This window comes from Urtica dioica, chromosome 7 (genome assembly GCF_054948205.1).
Source record: "Urtica dioica subsp. dioica isolate 48M chromosome 7, U.dioica_male_clone48M_v1_H2, whole genome shotgun sequence".
NCBI classification, from domain to species: Eukaryota; Viridiplantae; Streptophyta; class Magnoliopsida; order Rosales; family Urticaceae; genus Urtica; species Urtica dioica.
The window spans coordinates 32,429,048-32,450,346 of record NC_142762.1 but is presented as its reverse complement, the minus strand read 5'-3'; the positions used below and the strand labels follow the sequence as shown (position 1 = coordinate 32,450,346).

The 21,299-nt window shown below is 37.8% G+C and overlaps 2 protein-coding genes and 1 long non-coding RNA gene across 3 annotated transcripts; 1 reads left to right on the top strand and 2 right to left on the bottom strand.

The window, feature by feature from the left end:
* The first annotated feature begins 221 nt into the window (after positions 1-221).
* On the top strand, positions 222-13,166 carry LOC149390871 (MUS308 and mammalian DNA polymerase-like protein). The gene is made up of 27 exons (XM_089619561.1): positions 222-374; positions 776-1,230; positions 1,693-1,903; positions 1,988-2,830; positions 3,032-3,096; positions 3,550-3,655; positions 3,775-3,975; positions 4,092-4,292; positions 4,591-4,752; positions 4,863-5,102; positions 5,213-5,425; positions 5,609-5,959; positions 6,133-6,285; positions 6,447-6,665; positions 6,888-7,106; positions 7,233-7,350; positions 7,545-8,704; positions 8,861-9,058; positions 9,318-9,577; positions 10,245-10,434; positions 10,545-10,649; positions 10,742-11,094; positions 11,351-11,459; positions 11,535-11,672; positions 12,070-12,166; positions 12,239-12,416; positions 12,678-13,166. Exons 1-26 carry the CDS (start codon positions 336-338, stop codon positions 12,334-12,336), a joined length of 6,504 nt encoding a protein of 2,167 aa, XP_089475687.1. The 5' UTR covers positions 222-335; the 3' UTR covers positions 12,337-12,416; positions 12,678-13,166.
* A 989-nt stretch (positions 13,167-14,155) lies between these two features.
* RD22 (BURP domain-containing protein) lies at positions 14,156-15,876 on the bottom strand. The gene is made up of 3 exons (XM_089619180.1): positions 15,738-15,876; positions 15,514-15,619; positions 14,156-15,439 (listed from the first exon to the last, which is right to left on the bottom strand). Exons 1-3 carry the CDS (start codon positions 15,774-15,776, stop codon positions 14,421-14,423), a joined length of 1,164 nt encoding a protein of 387 aa, XP_089475306.1. The 5' UTR covers positions 15,777-15,876; the 3' UTR covers positions 14,156-14,420.
* Positions 15,877-19,066: 3,190 nt separating this feature from the next.
* Positions 19,067-20,042, bottom strand: LOC149390869 (uncharacterized). The gene is made up of 3 exons (XR_016300073.1): positions 19,834-20,042; positions 19,366-19,418; positions 19,067-19,101 (listed from the first exon to the last, which is right to left on the bottom strand). It is a non-coding gene; the product is annotated as an uncharacterized LOC149390869 (long non-coding RNA).
* Positions 20,043-21,299: the final 1,257 nt, after the last annotated feature.

Genomic DNA, 21,299 nt, shown 5'->3' with positions numbered 1-21,299 from the left:
GGGGATACATCTTGAAATTATTAATCGTATGATCGTGATATATGATTGTGTGATAGACAGTAGACTCAAGCTAACATTTGACTAAAACTTGGAGGATATACATGTATTTTCCCAAAAATTGAACTTGAAAAGTGGTGGCAGCAGTAGTGAGAAAGAGAGAGAGTAGAAATTTGGGGCCTAAATAAAAATACTAAAGATTACAATGGCGCAAATTTGAAGAGCGAACCAAAATGACCCAATACTTTCGCGGTTGAGGTGTCGAAGTCGATTCAAAAAATCACTGTAGAAAAAGAGAGAGAGAGAGAGAGAGAGAGAGAGAGGACTCGGCTCCGATCATGGCGTCTGGTTCTCCGTCAAGGTCCCGTATCGACCAGGTTCGCTTATTGCCTCGAAATCTCCTGGGCTAGCCCTAGTCATTTATAGCGGTCGGTCGATTTCGGTTTTGAATTTGTGATTTTTCTCCCTTTCCTTTCCTCTTTGGGAGTACTGTGCGATTCGTCGGTTTGTTGTTTCTTTTGTGTTGAACATAATATTAGTTACGAAATCTGAATTTTTCGGTTCTGGAAGAAGAAAATATTGATTGAAAAACAATGAGATTTGAGGGGTCTGTAAATTTTGAATTTTTATCGCGCTTTGTTCCTTTTGCGTTCGACTTTTAAATCCAGAAAGAAAATGCATGAGTTCTAGGTTGCAGAATCGAACCATGGTTTGTTCTTTAAGAGTGAATTCCTTACGCTTTTGATCATAATCTGTTTTATGTGTTGGAAATCTACAGTTTTTCACTTCGAAGAAAAGGAAAGCTCCGTCACCTCATTCAAAGCCCGGGAGGGATGTAAAAGACACTCGGACCATAGTAGATGGGTCTCCGAATGCCAAAGGTAGGTTAGATAGTTACTTGGTGACCTCACCAAATGGCATTAACTCGGACAAGCCTTCCTTTGATGCTCACGATTCATTGGCTCGGAAAGATCAAGTGAAGCGGAACTTGTCGGCGTCGCTAGATATTAGTAGCTCGTTAAAAGATGAATCTTGCGGGTTTGTTTTGTCATCCAAATGCAAAACTGCTGGAATGGTTGAAGGAAACTGTGAGGAGAAATCATGTGAAAGATTACCGGAAGTGGCTGGCCGAGTGGATGGAGTTTCCGATGCCGTTAAATCCGGTTCAGCGCATGTTAAAAAAAACTCAGAATTAAAGAAGTTTGCAAGCGATTTCTTGTCGTTGTATTGCAGGTAATCCGTACTGTTCACACTGATTTCAGTCATTCATCGCATCCTCATTCTGTCTTTTGGTTGGAGGAGCAATGTTTAAGTTATAATCCGCCTTTGCAATTAATCTTGTAACTTTAACGAGTTTAGAAGCAATATATCTTAGCTTTTATGATTGAAGAAAACCACTAAAACTTGAGGAATGACAAGCAAAGAGCATGAATGAGCAAACCGAGCATTTGAGAGACCGAGTCTTTCCCATATAAGCATAGCTCTGAACATAATAAATGACCGCCATATAGCCGTACGCACACGCTCTCTCCAACCTTTGCCAGCTCAGCAAACAAAACAAGCTAACTAACCCAGCCCACCTTTACACACCAGCCCTTCCATTCTTATGCTTAGCATATGTGAACCGGATATTGTGTCTTACAGTCTATATCTTCTATCCCCATTGAATACACTAGTGATGGTTGTATTTTCCAGTGAAATTTCTGCAAGTGTGCATTCACCATCAGAGTTGAAAGTGAATGACCACAAGAGAGAAGCAAGCCCATTATCACTGGATGAATCTAGGAAGAGGCATCGGGTCGCTGATCAGTCACATGTACAAAACTGCAAAAGCACTTGCTATAACAGGGTGAGTTGTGAAGCTACACCATCCACCACTGCATGTAAAACAGGGATAAGTTTTTCTGTTTTTGTTGCATGAAGAATTGCGGTTAGAATATATTTTGAGTTATTAATTTTCACTAACATTTTTTTTTTAAATCATTGATAGGGTAACCTTACGTCCGGTCTTCAGCCAACTATGAACAAATGTAGCAATATACCCAAGCCATCTCTAGACACAACTGAATGCAATACTCCATGTTCTTTGACGGCAAAAGTATCTTTTTGCGAGACTCCCCAGTCAGCACATGGGAGCTCCATGTTTTCACCAGGAGAAGCTTTCTGGAACGAAGCAATCCTACTAGCTGATGGTTTGTGCAATCCCATAGTGACCGTGGCTGCTGAAAGTGGAGTTAATAGCAAGAACTCGTGCAATTCAAGAGTTGGAAACTGTGATGGCAAATTAAAAGAAAGGGAAGGTGAAAGTGTGGATAGATTTGCTTCAGTTGAAGGGTTACTTGGGAAGCACGAGAAAGGATTAGAAGAAAAGTCTCCGTTTCCTGTTAAGCATTTTGACTTTTCATTTGAAGATAAAAAAACGGATTTGACAGTCGTCCGCAGTGGTGATACAAGTGATATAAAGAGCACTACTCAGGGAGGTGGTGCTCCATCTGAATTGAGGCCAGTAGATATAAGCCCAAGAAATGATAACACCAACAAACATTGCGGCAACTCTCAAAGAGATAAAGAGGAGTGTAAGGTACAAGAAATTGCCCCTCCTAGTGTAGTGAATAAAAGGAGCGTGGATTTAGTCAGAAAAGATTATCAGAGTATGAAATATGATGTTCCAATTGCTGGAATTAGTACAACAATTGGTAATCACGAATCTAGCGAAGCTACTCCTTCAAGTATTATGCCCAGCAAAGATTGGCTAGAGTTGAAGAATTGGCTCCCTTCGGAAATATGTAGTATTTACAAAAAGAAAGGAATTGTAAAATTGTATCCTTGGCAGGTATATATCCTCATGAACTAATATCTGTGCTTTCTTTCGGATGACATGCCAACGTGTTTATTTTATTTTTATTTATTATATTTTATTTTTTATTTTTAATTGCGCATTTCAACTTCTGTTTTTTAAAAAGAATTTCATAACTATGTCTGACCTATCAAAAGAAAAAAAGAATTTAATATCTGTATGTTCTCTTTTGGTCAGGTCGATTGCCTTAGAGTAGAAGGTGTCCTGCAAAGACGGAATCTTGTATATTGTGCATCTACAAGGTACTGATATGATTGGCTTTGAACTTATCTTTTGTTTAAATTTGTTCTTTTGAAATTGGTTGCAGCAAGTTATGGAAGTTAGGTAATGGGGAAATGTGGTCCTATGTATACGATTTCAAGTTGCTTTGAGTGATTTTATTACCAATTTTTCCTTTTTGGTCTAACATAGTAGCCGTCTATTTCTTAGTTCCATGCAAGAGTCACACTTAAAGCATTATGTATTTGTGTGTTGCATATCAGAAAAGGGGAAAGAAACATACAATACATTAAATGTACTATTTCCTTAATAGTTTTTTAGCAGGATAACTCTACTAGTCTTCAATTTGAAATGAATTGTTTTCAGTAGAATTTCAGAAAATGAAAACAAAGCAAGAGAAGAAAATGTCGGCTCTTTTTATTTCGCTTCAGTAATAATGAGACTTACGTGTTTTCCAAATATTGTTCCTCCCACAGTGCAGGTAAAAGTTTCGTTGCAGAAATTTTAATGTTGCAGCGGGTCTTATCGTTTGGAAAGATGGCACTACTTGTGCTTCCGTATGTATCAATTTGTGCCGAAAAGGTAAAAGTCTATACTTTGATTGGCATTCATATCCAGAAATGTGGTATATAAATCGTCTTAGGTTCATTGGTTTACACTTCATGTTCCAAATTTGCTCACTCTCTTCTGGATTGGTGCAGGCAGAACATTTGGAAGTTCTTCTTGAACCACATGGTAAGCATGTTCGTAGTTATTATGGAAATCAAGGTGGTGGAGTGCTTCCCAAAGATACTTCTGTAGCCGTGTGCACGATAGAAAAGGCAAACTCATTACTGAACAGATTGCTGGAAGATGGTCGTTTGTCAGAAGTTGGAATTATTGTAATTGATGAATTGCACATGGTATTTTAATCACTTTGGCCTTTGGTGGCTGTATTTTAAGTTCCTTTGCTTTAAGAATTCTCTCGCTTTATCGATAAATGGTACAAGGGTTCACATGAGTTTGATCTGTTTAACAGGTTGGCGATAGACATAGGGGTTATCTTTTGGAACTCATGTTGACAAAACTTCGTTATGCTTCTGGTGAAGGCAACTCTGAAGGAAGCAGTAGTGAAAGTTCTGGTACGAGTAGTGGTAAAGCTGACCCTGCTCATGGTCTCCAAATTGTGGGGATGAGTGCAACCATGCCCAATGTGGGAGCCGTTGCTGATTGGCTTCAAGTAAGTTCAAGCATTAATTGGCGGTTTCTAGGCTCCATAATTGATGTTTGCTAGCAGATATCTAATTTATAACTAGTGTGTGGTTTTGTTAATAGCATAATTCGTTATTGACCTATTTAAGAGTTTACTAGTCTCGACAGTAAAATTGTTGTATATTGGGGGACACAAACATGCTTGTTATGGTACAGTAAGAGACCTCTCACTGATTTTGTTTTAGAATTGAGGAAGACTATTGATGGTGACTAGTGTACTCTCTCCCCCTCTCTTTATGCCATGTTTTCCACGTTCACCTTTGCAGGCTGCACTGTACCAGACTGATTTCCGGCCTGTGCCATTAGAAGAGTATATAAAGGTTGGAAACACAATTTATGACAAGAAAATGGATATTGTCCGTACAATCCGCAAAACTGCTGATCTCGGTGGCAAAGATCCTGATCATGTTGTCGAATTGTGCAATGAGGTGCAAAATTTTTGCACCCTTCCCTTTGATTGTCTTTGATATTCTCTGCTAAATATCAAATTTAATGATGGGCTTTTGTATTTTGTACTACGTCATGGAGTTTATCGCAGGTTGTTCAAGAGGGGCACTCAGTGTTAATATTCTGTTCTAGTCGAAAAGGCTGTGAATCAACTGCTAGACATGTTTCAAAATTTCTCAAAGGTTATTCAGTTAGCTCTCAAAATGAGGAGAATGAATATGCCGATGTTACGTCTGCTCTTGATGCCTTACGAAAGTGCCCAGTTGGATTGGATCCAATATTGGAAGAAACTCTACCTTCTGGCGTTGCTTATCACCATGCTGGGCTAACTGTAAATTCTCATTTATCTTTATAAATTTTTACCATGATTTTGATTTTCTGTCTTTGGTTTGATGTTGTTTAAATCACGTTTCTAAGAAGGCTGTATACAATCAATTGCAGGTTGAGGAGAGAGAGATTATTGAAACCTGCTACCGAAAAGGTCTTGTCCGTGTTTTAACTGCTACATCTACCTTAGCTGCTGGAGTAAATCTTCCCGCTAGGAGGGTCATATTTCGTCAGCCCAGGATTGGTCGTGATTTTATTGATGGAACACGATATAAACAAATGGCAGGACGTGCTGGTCGTACTGGAATCGATACGAAGGGTGAAAGTGTATGTTTTAGTGCTTTTTATCTTTTGATTGTCTTCTTCCTAGTAGCCTAGTTAAATAATTCTCATCTTAATGTGGAATTTTTTTTTTCCTTAATAATATTAAAGCATATGCAGTTTATCTCTCATTAAGACTCTTGTGATTGTTACTGATTAATCTTCCCTCTTATTGTTTCATTTGGATAGGTGCTTATTTGCAGGCCAGAGGAGTTAAAAAGAATTTTCGGAATAATAAATGAAGATTGTCCGCCTCTGCGTTCTTGTCTAGCTGAAGATATGAACGGAATGACTCATGCTATTTTGGAAGTTGTAGCTGGGGGAATCGTACAAACTGCTAATGATATCAACCGATATGTAAGATGTACCCTTCTGAATTCTACAAGACCATTTCAGGATGTGGTGAAATCAGCTCAAGAATCTCTTCGGTGGCTGTGCCACAGTAAATTTCTCGAGTGGAATGAAGATACCAGATTGTATAGTGCGACACCTCTTGGTCGTGCATCTTTTGGCAGTTCACTTTCCCCAGAGGAATCACTTGTATGTATATATGTATTTTCTCGTTATTCTCAAGTGATAATTCCAAACGCGTACTAGTTTTAAATAATTTTTTTTGTTCATGTTTGCTCATTTGTTTTTCTTACAATTTTCTGCATGGCTGACCCACCCTATTACTATGATATTGATTATGAAGTGTTTGGTTAATTATGCAGATAGTATTGGATGACCTCTCAAGGGCAAGAGAAGGATTTGTTCTTGCATCTGATTTGCATTTAGTTTACCTAGTAACACCCATCAACGTTGACGTTGAACCTAATTGGGAAACATATTATGAGAGATTCATGGAATTATCTGCCTTAGACCAGGTAAATTTTCATGCTAAACTAGTGAATGTTGCAACAGCATATAAAACAGTGGAATCTCTTCAGTGGTTTTAGTTTTAGTTTTAGTTTTTTTTTTTTTTTTTTTTTTTTTTTTTTTTTTTTTTTTTTTTTTAAAAAAATTATTATACTCTTATCATATACAGTCTGTTGGCAATCGAGTGGGAGTCACAGAACCGTTTTTGATGCGCATGGCACATGGTGCCCCAACACGCACCTCAAAGTCAAAAGAAAAGGTAGCTGGATTGCACGGCAAATGTCAAAATAGGATGGGAGTCGCCAACAAAACTCCGCTCACGGATGACCAAGCTCTTCGAGTGTGTAAACGATTTCACGTTGCATTGATCTTGTCGAGGCTAGTTCAGGTGTTTGTTTCATTTGTATATATCCCTTTTCATTCAAAGAAAAAATGTCTGATTGGATTGCCTATGTCGTAAATCATCTTTGTATACTGATGGTGCTAAGCAAACTGGAAGATAGATGCTACTACCTTCATTATCTTTATCCTATTGATTGAAGCCTATTAATATGGTAGACATTGGTCCTCAAACTGAACAAGTTTTTTCCTATTCTATTATGGGGTGAAGGAAGCTCCGGTTGCAGAAGTTTGTGAAGCTTTTAGCGTGGCCAGAGGAATGGTGCAAGCTTTACAAGAGAATGCTGGAAGGTTTGCATCTATGGTAACTGCATTTTGTGAAAGGCTTGGATGGAATGATCTTGAAAGTTTAGTAGCCAAGTTTCAAAATCGTATTTCATTTGGAGTGAAAGCAGAGATTGTAGAGCTTACTACAATTCCTTATGTCAAGGTTTTCCACTCCCCTCCCTTTAGTTCTCTGTGAAGTCTGATTCCAACCCCCGATCATTGTCAATTTTCATACATTGATGTCCTACTACAGTAATGGTGACAATAACTACTGTTGTTTTACTTTTAGGGATCGCGAGCAAGAGCTCTTTACAAAGCAGGTTTGCGCACACCATTGTCAATTGCTGAAGCATCAGTTGCTGAAGTTGTGAAAGCTCTTTTCGAGAAAACGTCATGGACAGTACAAGGTAATGACATAGGAACTTATGTAACATGGATTCTATGATTATATGGTTTTTGAAAGATCGGTCAAGTTTGCTTTCACTGTTCCAGAATGTTAATTTCGTCGAGACCAAAATGTATCAAGATTGTTAATTTCCTCGGTCCATTCAAATATTAGCGATTTCTTTTCTTCCCTAATTAATTGACTGCATGATTTCAGAGGGATCAGCTCAAAGACGCATGCAAATGGGAGTGGCAAAAAAGATTAAGAACGGAGCGCGCAGGATAGTTCTTGAAAAGGCTGAAGAGGCACGGATCGCTGCCTTCTCAGCTTTTAAATCACTGGGGCTGAGTGTCCCACAATTTATTGAACCACCATTGTCAACTTCAGTTGGCAATCCTCTGAGGCAAGAAGCTTCTATTTCACCCGATAATCGCACCAGTAATAGCTCTGGTAGTGTAGGGCACACAGGTAAGCCATTGATTAAAGAAAGCCCTACAGACTTTGATAAAATTGTGTCGGGAGGTGAAGAAAAGTCGGAAAATATATCGGATATAGATAAAGTTACCTTAGAAGCAATTTCTAGTGGTGCCGAAGCTGGTCCTTTGATGTTGATTGAAGCTTCCGTTCAGAATCAGCTTAGTGCTACTGTTGAACACTCCAAGGATGCGAATTCGATGCAGCTGATTGACATACAAAAGCGAGCTGATAGAACTGTTACAAGTGATGAGATCCCTGATATCCAAAGACAAGAGAGGCAGAAGAATCCAAGTGTATTATCTGAAATTAAGGTCACTCCTAAGAAAGGCCCTATTCATGCTATTAATGCCCAGGGTGGATTTGATTCTTTTTTGGATCTTTGGGACAGCACTTCAGAGTTCTACTTTGACGTCCATTACAATAAAAGATCGGAAGTGAACTCTAGTTCCTCATTTGAAGTTCATGGAATAGCCATCTGTTGGGAAAATTCTGTTGCGTATTACGTCAATCTTCGTAAAGATCTAATGTGGTCCGAGAACAAAATAAACGATTCTTTGTATTTGAATGCATCTGTTGATAAAAATGATTCGTCACCTTCTGACCATTTACTGAAGGTAAGACAAAGATGGGATAGGATAAGTGGTATCATGAGAAAAAAGGGTGTTAGAAAATTTACTTGGAATTTAAAAGCTCAAGTTCAGGCCCTTAAATGCCCAGCAGTTTCACTTCAAAAAAATGACGGGAAGAAACTCGCAGCAGAAAACACCGAGTTCGAGGTCACAGACGACTCCTTTCTGTTATTGACCCCAATTATAATTCAAGGTGCAATTGACTTGTGTATTGTGACATGGATTCTTTGGCCCGACGAGGAAAGAAGCTCTTGTCCAAACCTAGAGAAGGTAATTTGATAACATGGATAGATTATTAAGTCATTGTTATCCGTAAATTACACCAAGTGATATTTGAATGGTATTTAAACTATCTGAATGTTCTTTTTATTTTAATATTTATATATATATATTTTTGGTTTATTAATTTTACTTCTGCAATTGCAGGAAGTAAAGAAACGGCTTTCCAGTGAGGCTGCTGCTGCTGCTAATCAAAGTGGTCGGTGGAAGAATCAGATGCGAAGAGCTGCTCATAATGGTTGCTGCCGACGGGTTGCTCAAATTCGGGCTTTGTGCTCTATTCTCTGGAAGTTACTTGTCTCTGAAGAACTCACTGAAGCACTTCTGAATATTGAAATTCCTTTGGTAAAATTATCCTACTGATCTGTTTTGAGACTTAATTTGCAACATTTTGAAACTTTTTTTTCAAGAAAATATGAAATCCTAGCTGATAAAATTTACGAAAATGTAACGATAAAATGTATAATATCTAAAATAAACAAAAAACACAACTGCACAGACGGTAGCAGGAATCTGTTTACAAATGTACTCCACTTTTAAAAAAGGGAAAAACAAATGTTGATATTCAACATCTGATGAAAGTTTAATCTTTGCTTCTGTCAAGGTTAACATTCTAGCAGACATGGAAATTTGGGGGATAGGTGTTGATATGGAGGGTTGCCTCCAAGCACGCACGGTCTTGGCAAAGAAGTTAAGGTACCTTGAGCAGGAAGCTTACAAGCTGGCTGGCATGAGATTTTCTCTGCACACAGCAGCTGAAATTTCCCATGTCCTTTATACACATTTGAAGTTAACCATACCAGAGAAGTACAACAAAGGAAAAAAGCATCCAAGTACGGACAAACATTGCTTGGACTTACTAAGGTATATCTGCTCGTCTCCATACACTTAAGTGTGAAGGAGAAGGAGAATGCACATGTAGATTAATTACATTTTGAATTTTTTTTTTTTTGTAGTATATAATTCACGCGACATTTATTAATTTTTTTCTGTTGTCTGAGAACTTATTAGTGGCTAAAGTCCACGACTTGTCTTAAACTTAGCTAGAAAGAGTGTATCAAAATGTGCTAATATAATTAACCCCAAGGCGTTGGTCTAGTGGTAAGGGCGATGCTTGGGACCTTAACAGTCCCTGGTTCGGTTCCCCTTGGACGCAGCAATTGGGGCTACTAGGGTAGTCTCCCGGTTGATAATGCCAGGGACTTGTATTTTTAGCCTGGTTTAACTCGGACACCATGGTAATAATAAAAATGTGCCAAGTTAATAAAAAAACAAATGTGATGTGTCCATGATACTGTTGAATTATTCTTGTGCTTACTTTATATTTGGGATTGCTTTAATCCATTAGAACTTGTAATTTCACCCTTAAAGAATAGATACTTAAAATAACATAAAAATGGTCTCCCTTTAGATGATTATCTGGATCCAGATGATATAGTATGGTCAGTTTTCATCAGATACATGTTGATATACCTTGCCATCCACTGACTCCCAAAGAAATGTGCTTTATAACTCTTTAATTTGGTTTCAGGGATGACCATCCCATTATACCAGTCATTAAAGAGCATCGAACATTAGCGAAGATCTTGAATTGTACGCTGGGATCAATTTGTTCACTTGCCAGAATTTCTGCTAAAACTCACAAACATACCTTACATGGTCATTGGCTCCAAACATCGACTGCAACTGGCCGACTTTCAATGGAGGAACCTAATCTACAGGTTTGTAAATTTCATAATTTTATCCGCTCTTCTTATTTATACTGTTAAAGGTATATGTTTACCGTTTGCCATTAAATTTTTCTGTAAAGAGTCCTTTATGTGCTATGTAGTGTGTTGAGCATATGGTTGTTGTCAAAACCAATAATGACGAAAACAAAGAAGCTGGTTCAGATTGTTTTGAAGTAAATGCTCGTGATTTCTGTATTCCTACTCAGGTATAAATTAATTTTTATGGCGTTTGCTTCTGTTAGACTGGGAATCATAATTGTATTTACGTTTCTATTCTTTCTTCTGTATGCCTTGTCAGGAAAACTGGTTACTGTTGGCAGCTGACTATTCCCAGATAGAACTGCGGCTGATGGCACATTTCTCGAAAGACTCCTTGCTAATTGAGCTTCTTAGTAAACCTTGCGGCGATGTGTTTAATATGATAGCAGCCAAATGGACGGGATGTCCTGAAGATTCTGTTGGCTCCCATGAGAGAGAACAAACCAAAAGACTGGTATATGGAATTCTTTATGGAATGGGTCCCAACTCTCTTGCAGAACAGCTCGGTTGCAGCCCGGAAGATGCTCGTGAAAAAATTCGAAGTTTCAAGAGTTCTTTTCCTGGAGTTGCTTCTTGGCTTCATGAAGTGGTTGCTTACTGTCACGAGAAAGGGTAAGACATCTTTGCTGACCTCCTTTACATTTCATTATTTATCTATACCAACTTTTCTTTCAAGATTCTGCTTCTAGTGTCTGCTCACAAGTTTATTTATTTGTTACTATTACTATCCTTATTTTAGCTTAAGCTTTTTATTTTTACAGCACTCTTGTTTCGAGCTATTAAATTTCCTTTATATTTGATGTTAAGATCTGTGACTATTAATGATGTCTTGTCCAGTATTTATTATACACGCTCAATTGTATTTCAGATATGTGAAGACCCTAAAGGGAAGAAAACGATACTTGTCAAAAATAAAATTTGGAAACAGTAAAGAAAAGTCGAAGGCTGAGAGACAAGCTGTTAATTCTATGTGTCAGGTAATTTATTTTGGTATTCCTATGCTTTAGAGAGAGTGGATTGTAAAGTTTTGGTCTGGCTTCTGATATGCACAGGGATCTGCTGCGGACATAATTAAGATTGCAATGATAAATATATACTCCGTAATAGCTGAAGGAACTGGCATGCCATGTACTTCCTCACTCACCCAAAACTTCAACATGCTGAAGGGTCGCTGTCGAATTCTGTTACAGGTTACTTTTGGCATATTTCACTATTTTTAATTTTGTTTAACTTTACACCTGCAAATTCCTTGGGGTTGTGAAAATGTGCAAGGCACATGAATGTGAGGAGAAAAAAAAACCATGTGCAAGTTCTCAATTACTAGGGCAGTTGTTGGTTAGTCTAGCTCAGCGTATGCCTATTTATAGAAGATGTGGCGAAATTTCAAGCTCTAGTCAGCTAGTAATAACTTTTCAATTATTTGGGCAGTTGATTGGTTACTATAGCTCAGTATTTGCCTATATAGATTTTAGTTTCGTTAAAAAAAATTGTTAATTGGAATGTGACAACTAAATTGGCTGTCAGTTACGATCGTGCACCGTGTAAGATTAAGATGGTGAAATGCTTCCTTTTGGTGATTTCTTTCAGGTACATGATGAGTTAGTTTTGGAAGTCGACCCTTCTGTTCTTAAGGAGGCTGCATCATTGCTACAGACGTGCATGGAAAATGCCGTTTCTCTTCTAGGTATATGATGTCTTTGAGTGTTTTTATTTAGGTCAATGATTCATGGACGGCTAACTAATCGTTTGTTTTCAGTATCTTTGCATGTCAAACTGAAAGTCGGCGGAAAGTGGGGTTCTATGAAACCTTTCCAAGAAGATCAGTGGTGTTATAAAATTCTCCCTGATTCATAGTGTGCATTCTCTTTGAAATTAGAAGAGATGTTGGCTTTGCAGCGCTAAAGATCGACGATGCATCTGGTCTATAGATCCATGTATGTCTTGTTTTTTTGTTTTTTTTTATATATTTCTTTAAAAAGAGAAAATAATTCTACTTGATCTAGATAGATCCTTAGATCTATGTATTTCTTGTCTTGGATAAATCAATCAAGTTGATCAATGTTTGGCCTAGTGTCATTCAGCTTGTACTTTGCTTCTTCCTAGTAGAAGTTTTCTTCTTTCTCTTTTTTTATTAATCTATTTAGTTTCTTCTAAACAAAAAAAATTCTAATTGAAGTACAAAAATGTGTGTATAGGGACACAAGTTGCAGAAATCAAGTAAATATGCAGTCTATCATGAGCTCTCAAAGTTGGTCGCATTCTATTTTGAATGAGAGAAAATTGTCCGGAGGGACTGTAGATTGGGATCTGGAGCTGTTAAGGAATAATTCATTTTTCTTCATTCTGGTTTGTTCAGAAATTTAGGAATATAAATACTTGTGAACTCACTGACAACTTGAAAGCCTGGCTAAAAAGGAGATAAGTTTCATGGGTGCTGGTTGGTTGGAATTGTCTACTTGTCATCCGGCAGTCGAGCATTCCGGAACTGCAAAAAAATTTTCGTGACGCTTTTATCTGTAAATAAATGCATGGGAATGACTGGAAGGGTTTGTTAATTCTGGTAGATCTCAGTTCTATGCAACATGTACAGTTTACACACATGTATAGCTGTATTGTACTACTAACTGGTATAGAAGTTTATTTCTTAGACAATTATTTATAAAGGAAAGTTTGATTCACTTTCAGACCTGATTTAAGCATTGGTTGCATTTTGTCGATATTGCTTAAAATTACAAATCACCACTTCCCTCAGATGCATTTGGTCGAAGATATTCACTTCTTGTCTTGTCAGGTGCGGCCCTAGTTCCAGTGTCGCAAAGTTTCTTTTTCTTTCGTGTTGCTATATTCAGAGTTGCACTTTGTATAGTCTACTGATTTCACGATTCAGCGATTCCAGGTTCCGTCTTTATTTTACAAGTTTTTATTGCATGTCTACTCATGAGGCTGCAATCATTGCTACTTATATTTAGCCTATACCCTTCTTGCTTTGGCATCTAGCTACCGAACATGTTTATGTCCATGTGTCACATGATTCTTGAAGAGGGTTGTAAGATTGTGTAGGCATGTTTGAATTCTTAATTGTACGCTTGAGTATGGATGTTTGTTTTTTTCATGGAGTTAATGTATGATGAATAGTAGGACGACACGGTCACAAAACTGGCATTGGTTATGACCGTGTCAAGAATACCTATTTCATTATAGATCACATCAAATATTGGAAGAGTCTTTGGAACCAAAGTTTCTCAGACTTGTAAATGTCTCGAGTATGTTTCGTAGTATGGTAGCCCTTTTGATGTGTTATATTTCTCGCAAAGAGCAAAACCAGCTTTTAGATTGCAGATTTTTTTTTTGTAATGCTACTTGGACAGCAAGTAGCTGGTTTCATGGTATCATTAACCGTGAATTGCTTTTTGTATGAAGTCCCCTCGAGATGAGATTAGATGGGATTTTTGCATTGCATTAGTTCTTATATGTATACTAATTGGTTGAGATCTGATTTGATTTGTTTAAAATTCTTTCTTTGAATTGTTTGATCTTGCTTCTCAAGTTTTATCGAATTACTATGTAAATTCTTTTCAGAGAAGTTGTAATTATTCTTCAAGAGTAAGCTTTCTCCTTTGCACCCTAACAAGCTTGGATAAAATATTCAGTTGGCCACTCTCAAGACTGGATATATGCAAACCATAACATATTATTACATTGAATGCTAGAACCATACATTACAAACTGATGGTATACTGATATATCATACACAAGCATATCATGGGTGGTGTTACAAAGCATACACAACTATAGGTTGCTCAATATAACAGGACAAAATGCATTTTAGGATACATACTTATATCTATAAGTGCTTATCTCGAAATCAAAGACTGTTGTAGCTAAAAGAAAAAACTAATCTCAGCTCGAACAGCTGCGATTTTGCTGGCTCTAGTTGTTTACATAGACTTCTTGCTCGGAATCCAGACAATGTGGTCCTCGGGAAGGAAATGGCAGACCGGGACGGTCCCGGGACTAACTTTGAGAACTTGGAAGGCTATGTGCTTCGGGTTCCAAGCCGACGTGTCTGTGTGGCAAACCGCCACTGCCTTGGCCTTTGTCCCGTCAGCCCCGACCAACGACAGCACGTAAGTCTTCGTGCTCTTCGTGGCGTGGCATAAGAACACAGCGTAGGCATAGCTCTGCCTGTGGCACGCCACGGATTTCTCGCCCGAGGCCTTCTTCTTCACCACCCCCGTCACCGTGTAGGTCTGAGCCCCGGTCTCGCCCTCGACCTCGGTGGAGATCGCCTCGGCATTTCTCCCGAGCTTCGAGGCGGTCCAATCCACCATCGCCTCCAGCGAAGTCGCGCAGTACTTCTCCTCGCCTTTCACGCTCGGGCTCTCGCACTCTTCCACGGTCGCCTTCATCGCCTCGGCTTCCGCGGACCCCGGCGCGACCGAAAGCCTCTTCAGGATCTCCGGGAACTTCTCCGACGAGAAGGGGATCGCCTCGGCCGCCTTGCGCGGCAAGAAACTCGCCCCGGCTGAAGTCTTGACGAAGTTCAGGTTCATCTTGGTCCCGGGGCGAACGTCCTTCTCGAGGAAGAATAGGGCAACGGTCGAGCTGTCGTGGAGCTGGTCCGCGCTGGCTGAGTATAGGTAGTTGAACGGGTTCGGGCCCGGGTGAACTCCGACGTAAACGGGCTTGCCCTTGTGGCCCGTGCTCACGGAGACTCCTCCTTTTCCTACTCCGACACTTGTCCTCTTCCCGGGCTTCCCCGCGCCCACTTGCACTCCTTGGCCTTTTCCGACGCTCACGTGAGTACCGCCGCCGCCGGGCTTCCCGGTGTTAACGTTCACTCCGGGGCCTTTCCCGACGCTCACATGGGTGTTTCCGCCGGACTTTCCTTTTCCGGTGTTCACATTCACGCCGCCCTTTCCGACGCCCACCGAGGTACTCTTCTCATCCCCAAACTCTGCAATAATGAAGAGACAAATGGTCAGGCCGTGCAACCCTAGATAGTTAACTAACCGTTGATTAAAAACAAACCGGGGTACAGAAGATCGGAGATGGCTTTTGGCATCGGCGTGGTTGGCAGAGCCGATTTCCAGTAGAGTTCCGGTGACAGCACAGCATGGCTCACAGTAGCCAACAACTGCATTCAAAGCAAAAAGAAAAAGAAAAAGAAAAAAGGATTGAGTTTTTTTTTTAGGTGTAAAATACAATTAGGCAATAAAGAGTAAATTTTTTGAAACAAACAAAATAATAATTACAGCGAGGAAAGCCAGGATTCTGGGAATATGGGACACCATAATTAGAGTGAACTCTCTGTCCGAGTATTATGTTCAGTTTTGGAAGTATAGACAAAAGAACTGAAGGTGTGATCTGAAACTTAGAATGCAAGAATGTGACATTTATAATGAGTTTCCGTTCTACTCTGCTTCTAGCTCTCACCTACATTATCGACAAACGTAATTACTTTCCCAACTGTCCCTGCCTCGCTCCCTTCACTCACATTAAGGGCATTTACGTCAATTGTGGGACAGGTGTGTCCTCACACCTACAACAAGTGCACGCCAACGTCAAAATTGGACGGAAAAGGGCAACAAAATGAGACACAAAGCCCCAAAAAGATTTTGATTTCTTTCCTTGTGTTATGGCTTGGATGCTTTTTGCCATCGCTTTAACTGTTGGCATTTACGTAATTGAGTGAGTGAGGTTTCTCTCAATTATCAGATTAATAACTAACAACTACTGCACTTATGAGGGTTAAGTAGGAGTTGGAGGTCCTATTCTTTCTTGACTTGGCTTCTATTTCTAACGAATAGGTCTCACTACATTAAGTTATAACTGCATATAATTAAAACTAATTCAATTTTCTGAGGAAAAAAATGGTAATTCAATTATTTTCTTATATATATATATTCAACAAACTGCATTACATACAACCCTATTTTTCAAAGTATCACCGAGTACCGATCGCCCTTCAGCAAAAAAAACTTTGCTGTATCCTGTGCTAAATAGTATTGTGCGGTTCCATGCAGTGTTATAGAAATTTATGGGGTTTAAGGTTAATTTGGTAAAAATATGCATATTGTAAGAATTTATGAAGCTTTGGACATAAACCGAGTTTGATCTGTTATAACTCTTATATTATAAAATATCGCTTGTAGAATAAATGTAGTCACAATTTCAAGTATACATTTAAATGAAAAAAGGAATTTTGAGTTCCAACCCACGTGGGTGTTCAATTTATCCCTCCCTCCCTTGTCAATATATATCTATTTTTTCGTCTCAAAGTTCATTTCTTTTTTACATGCGGGGCTTTTTCTAAAATGAGAATGCATTTTTTTTTTCTTCTTAGCCTTCACACTTTTATGAACTCTTTGTAGTAAAAGATTGTTTACATCATTGAAATCTCGCATGAGTTCTCGTTTCTCGCATAAACGCGCGAGCAAAATGTGAATATCTTGCGAGTTGCTCAAATCTAGCAATTTTTCGCGGGACTAAATAAAATTTCAACTGGATTTTATAGGCCCTTCAATAAAGCCTATTTACAAAAATAAAAAAGCCCACGTACTTATGACTTATGTGACCGGAAAAATACTTAAAAGTTTGGGTTTGCTTAGAAGAGTCATATCCAGAATTCATGAAACATTAAATAAAGCGGAACCATTAGTTATTTATAGCTGCTCTATTATTAAGTAGTACATTTTGATTTCTATGATCAGTTTAAACATAAGTGCCAATAATTTCTTACATATACACGTTAACAATAATGAATATTGTAAAGAGAAATTAACCTACTCTTTCTTGTCAACACATAGTGTGTGTATGTATATATATATATATATATATATATATATATATATATATATACCAACTAATATAAATAGTAAAATATATACATTCTGTAAAAGAATATGCTTCTCGTATATGTATATATATTTATTGGGCAAGTTTCTTTTGATACAATTGCCATGCAATTTCTTTTTCAATTATTAAGAAAATAAAAGTAAATGTAAGTTTTATTTTATGCAATTAATTTAATTTTGGATTTCTATATAATAATACACTGTGTAATTAATTACTTAATATCTTATCATAATTTCAATTTATAATAACTTACAAAAAAATTAACATTTTAATATGTATAATTATCAAGATTTTAAATATCGCGCGGGACGAGGTATATATTAGTTTGTATAAAAACTTTATGTGAAAACTAAAAATTGTATGTTCAAATTATGTTTGATTTTCTATGTATGTATGAAAATTGAAAAATATTTTTTAAAAAATTTATTTGTTGTACAAATATCTCGTGGAATACATTTTTTTTTTGTATATCTCGCGAAATGCGGTTTATCGGATGGTACGAAATATCTCGAACGTTTATCAAATACCGCGGAATATCCTGATACAAGATGAAATACTCTCGAAATTAGAGACGTGTACGAGTGAATGCTAGTAAAGCTATGAATACTGTAGCAAGTAGCCACATAGAAACATCTAAATTGTTATCTAGTTAAAAGTTTATTAACTTTGCGTATTACTGCTCACATTTATTGAAATGCCTTTGTACATATTGTTGCCTAAACAAAAATAACATAAAAAAAGGATAAACAGTAATAATTATCCCGATATTCAAGGGATTGAGACATGTATAAGCATTGATTTATTTATGCACAAAACATAAAACTAAAATCTAGGCAAGCAATAGGCCACCACAAGCTTCTTTAAAAAAATGAATTCACACTAAAAATGTAAATGTTTATGGCCATTTCATTGTACCTCCTCTCAAGAAATTCACTAGTACAAAATATAGCATCAGGTGCGACTTTTTTCGCACCTGAAAGTGCAAACGTCGCACCTGAAAGTACTTTCACGTGCGACTTTAGATGCGACAAAGTCGCACCCGAAAGTCCGCACCTAATGCTCCTCTTGATTATCAGGTGCGAAAAGTCGCACCTGAAAGTCTTGATTATTAGGTGCGAAAAGTCGCACCTGAAAGTCTTGATTATCAGGTGCGACAAGTCGCATCTGATGCTCTTTATCTTAAAAAAAAAATAAATATGCTGATTTAAAACAAATCCACACCAATTACAATTCCTAATTGATAAATTACAATAAATCAAAACTAATTAAAACAAAAACAAATTTAAACTAAACACTAACCTAAACATATTACTATATCACAAACACTAGGACAAAAAACGTCATCCGGTGCGACGATTGTCGCACCGAATACGTCATATGTCGCACCTAAAAGTTTATTAGGTGCGACACAGTCGCACCGAATAACCCGTCGCTAAAGTCATTAGGTGCGACATGTTAAAAAAAATGAAAACTTAATTTTAACTTAAACTAATCACATTATTATAACCTAAACTTAATTTTAACCTAAACTAATTTTAACCTAAACTAAATCACATATGTGCCTGACCAAAAGATAGAACGTATCCAGTTAATTCTGATTTGAAAAACACTTAAATTAAGAGTAAAAAATAAAAAATAAAAACTTCATTTGAGAACCCAAAAGAATAAGTGCGATCAAAACCATTTTAATACGGTGCTGAGAAGAGTAACTCTGTGGATAAATAAAGCTTCTTTCAGATCTCCCAATTTCAGCTTACAAGCCTAAACACGATGCAAATTGTTGACAGTTCAAATATAATATATCTGAAGATGCTATAATAGGGAAACACATTTAATTCAGGAATGGCTTGACACATTTACAAAAGAAGCAATGAAAAAAAAACTTCACAATTAAGTTCAACTACACACTGGGGCTATTTATTGTGGGACGAACTTGTTTCAGCATTCCTTAAATGGTTACCTCAATTCAAATTCTGTGACACAAAACCATTTGAACAGAAACAATGTTAATGAACAAAAACTCACAGCGCTGTTTGTGAAAATCTGCGCCTTTGTCTTTCTCAAAATCGTACTCCTCTCTGCAGAGAAGCGAGGAAAAAAAGAGAAACTATGATCAAACCCGAACCATGATGCATTGGGTTTCAAACCAACCTCGTCCAAAAATCCAAAAAAAAAAAACACAAACCCAACCTCAAATCAAACCAATAATCGTGAAAATAACCTCAAAATCTCCATACCACGTTCAAAATAAAAAACCCCCAATTTCAAACATTCATAAACCCTAATTGTTTGAAATTCGTCCAAAATTCATGAGAAAATTCCAAAGAACGTGCTTGAATCCACAAGTTAAGGTGATAATCATCTCATATCAATCTCAAGCAACAACCAAGACACATCAATTCACGGAATCAAACAAGAAAAATCAAAATCCCCAATTTTTTTCCCATTTCGAATCCTAGTTCTCACAAATCCATTCGGGTTTGATTTTCTTACCAAAATTTCCGTGAATTTGGACTCCTCGGCGTGCTCTCTCTCTTTCCCGGCGTCTCTTTCTCGGGCGGCGGCCATGGCGAGCTCGCGGCGGTGGCGCTCTGCTCGGCAAGGACGCGCGCGCGGTGGAGCTGTGATGGCATGCGAGGGCCGAGCGAAGAGGAAGAAGAAGAAGGTGAGGAAATGATGATGGTGGTCGGGATGGTTCTCGTTGCTGGATTTTTTTTTTCTTATTCTCTGCAGGTGACAGAGCGAAATGAAGAGGAAGAGAGAATAGAAGAAAAACGAGGAAGATAAAGAAAGAAAGAAGGCCCGCTTAAAATTTTAAACAATCAGGCGCGACTTTGTCGCACCTAAAAGTTTTTTAAACTATCTGGTGCGAAAAGTCGCACCTGATACTCAAAAGAAAAAATAATTTAAGCGAAATTTTTTGGACTTCTGGTTGACAGTCTGGTGCGACTAGTCGCACCCGAAAATCGTTTAGATGCGACTTTTAGGTGCGACTAGTCGCATCTGATAGTGATGCGCATCAGAAAACCAAATTTGTAGTAGTGATTTAAGACCAAAACTTTGGGCTAAAATCTAATAAATAATTTTATTTATTTATTTTGGGTTTAGCAACAACACTAAGTATGTTGGATTCTCTGTGACATGATTTTATGTTGGCAAAACAAATAGTAAAATTGTTCAAGTTCATCCGCAATAAGTTGTTCAAGGTCTCGGGTTACTTGAGCACTGGTCCTCCCACGTGACTAAGAATATTATGTTCTTTAGTTCTAAGATTTAAAGAAGCTATGATCGGCGAAATAATAGATCCGTAGAAGATTTGATGAATACCTAATAAAAACTCTAATAGAGTTGAAATTAGGTTTATCACTTTTCGGTTTGGTCAATACATGCTGACCTATGCACGATCAATAAACCAAACAATCAAAACAAGTAATCACACTAAGAAAAAAGCAATAAAGGACACATAGATTTTGTAGCACTGTTCGGTGATAAAGCACATATTCAAGGGGACTGATAGATCTGGCGATGAAAAACTATCCAATAATACCCAATCAAATGTACAATGACTTAGATTTGTTTTTTGATTCTCTGATGAATCGCAATATAAGATCCCCTAAATCAGAGACTCCCTCTCTTTTCCACGCAATCCTCTCCCGAAGATTGATTCAACAAATCAATGCAAACACAAGCACTCACAAACTATATACAAAATAAAGCACAACAGTAGCAAGCAATTACTTGAACCAGTTGTCGTGAAGATCTTAAAGGCAAAGAGAATGGCACAAACAATCAACTTTTCAACTAGTTGTCGCAACTAAAATTTTGTTTTGTCAAAGACAAGATGTCGCACACAATGTAGAGCTAATTTATGGAACAATCGGTTCCGATGCAATAGATGGACAAATATAAAATCGTGTGTGAATGTAAATGACACAAAGAATGTTAACTCAGTTTGGTGC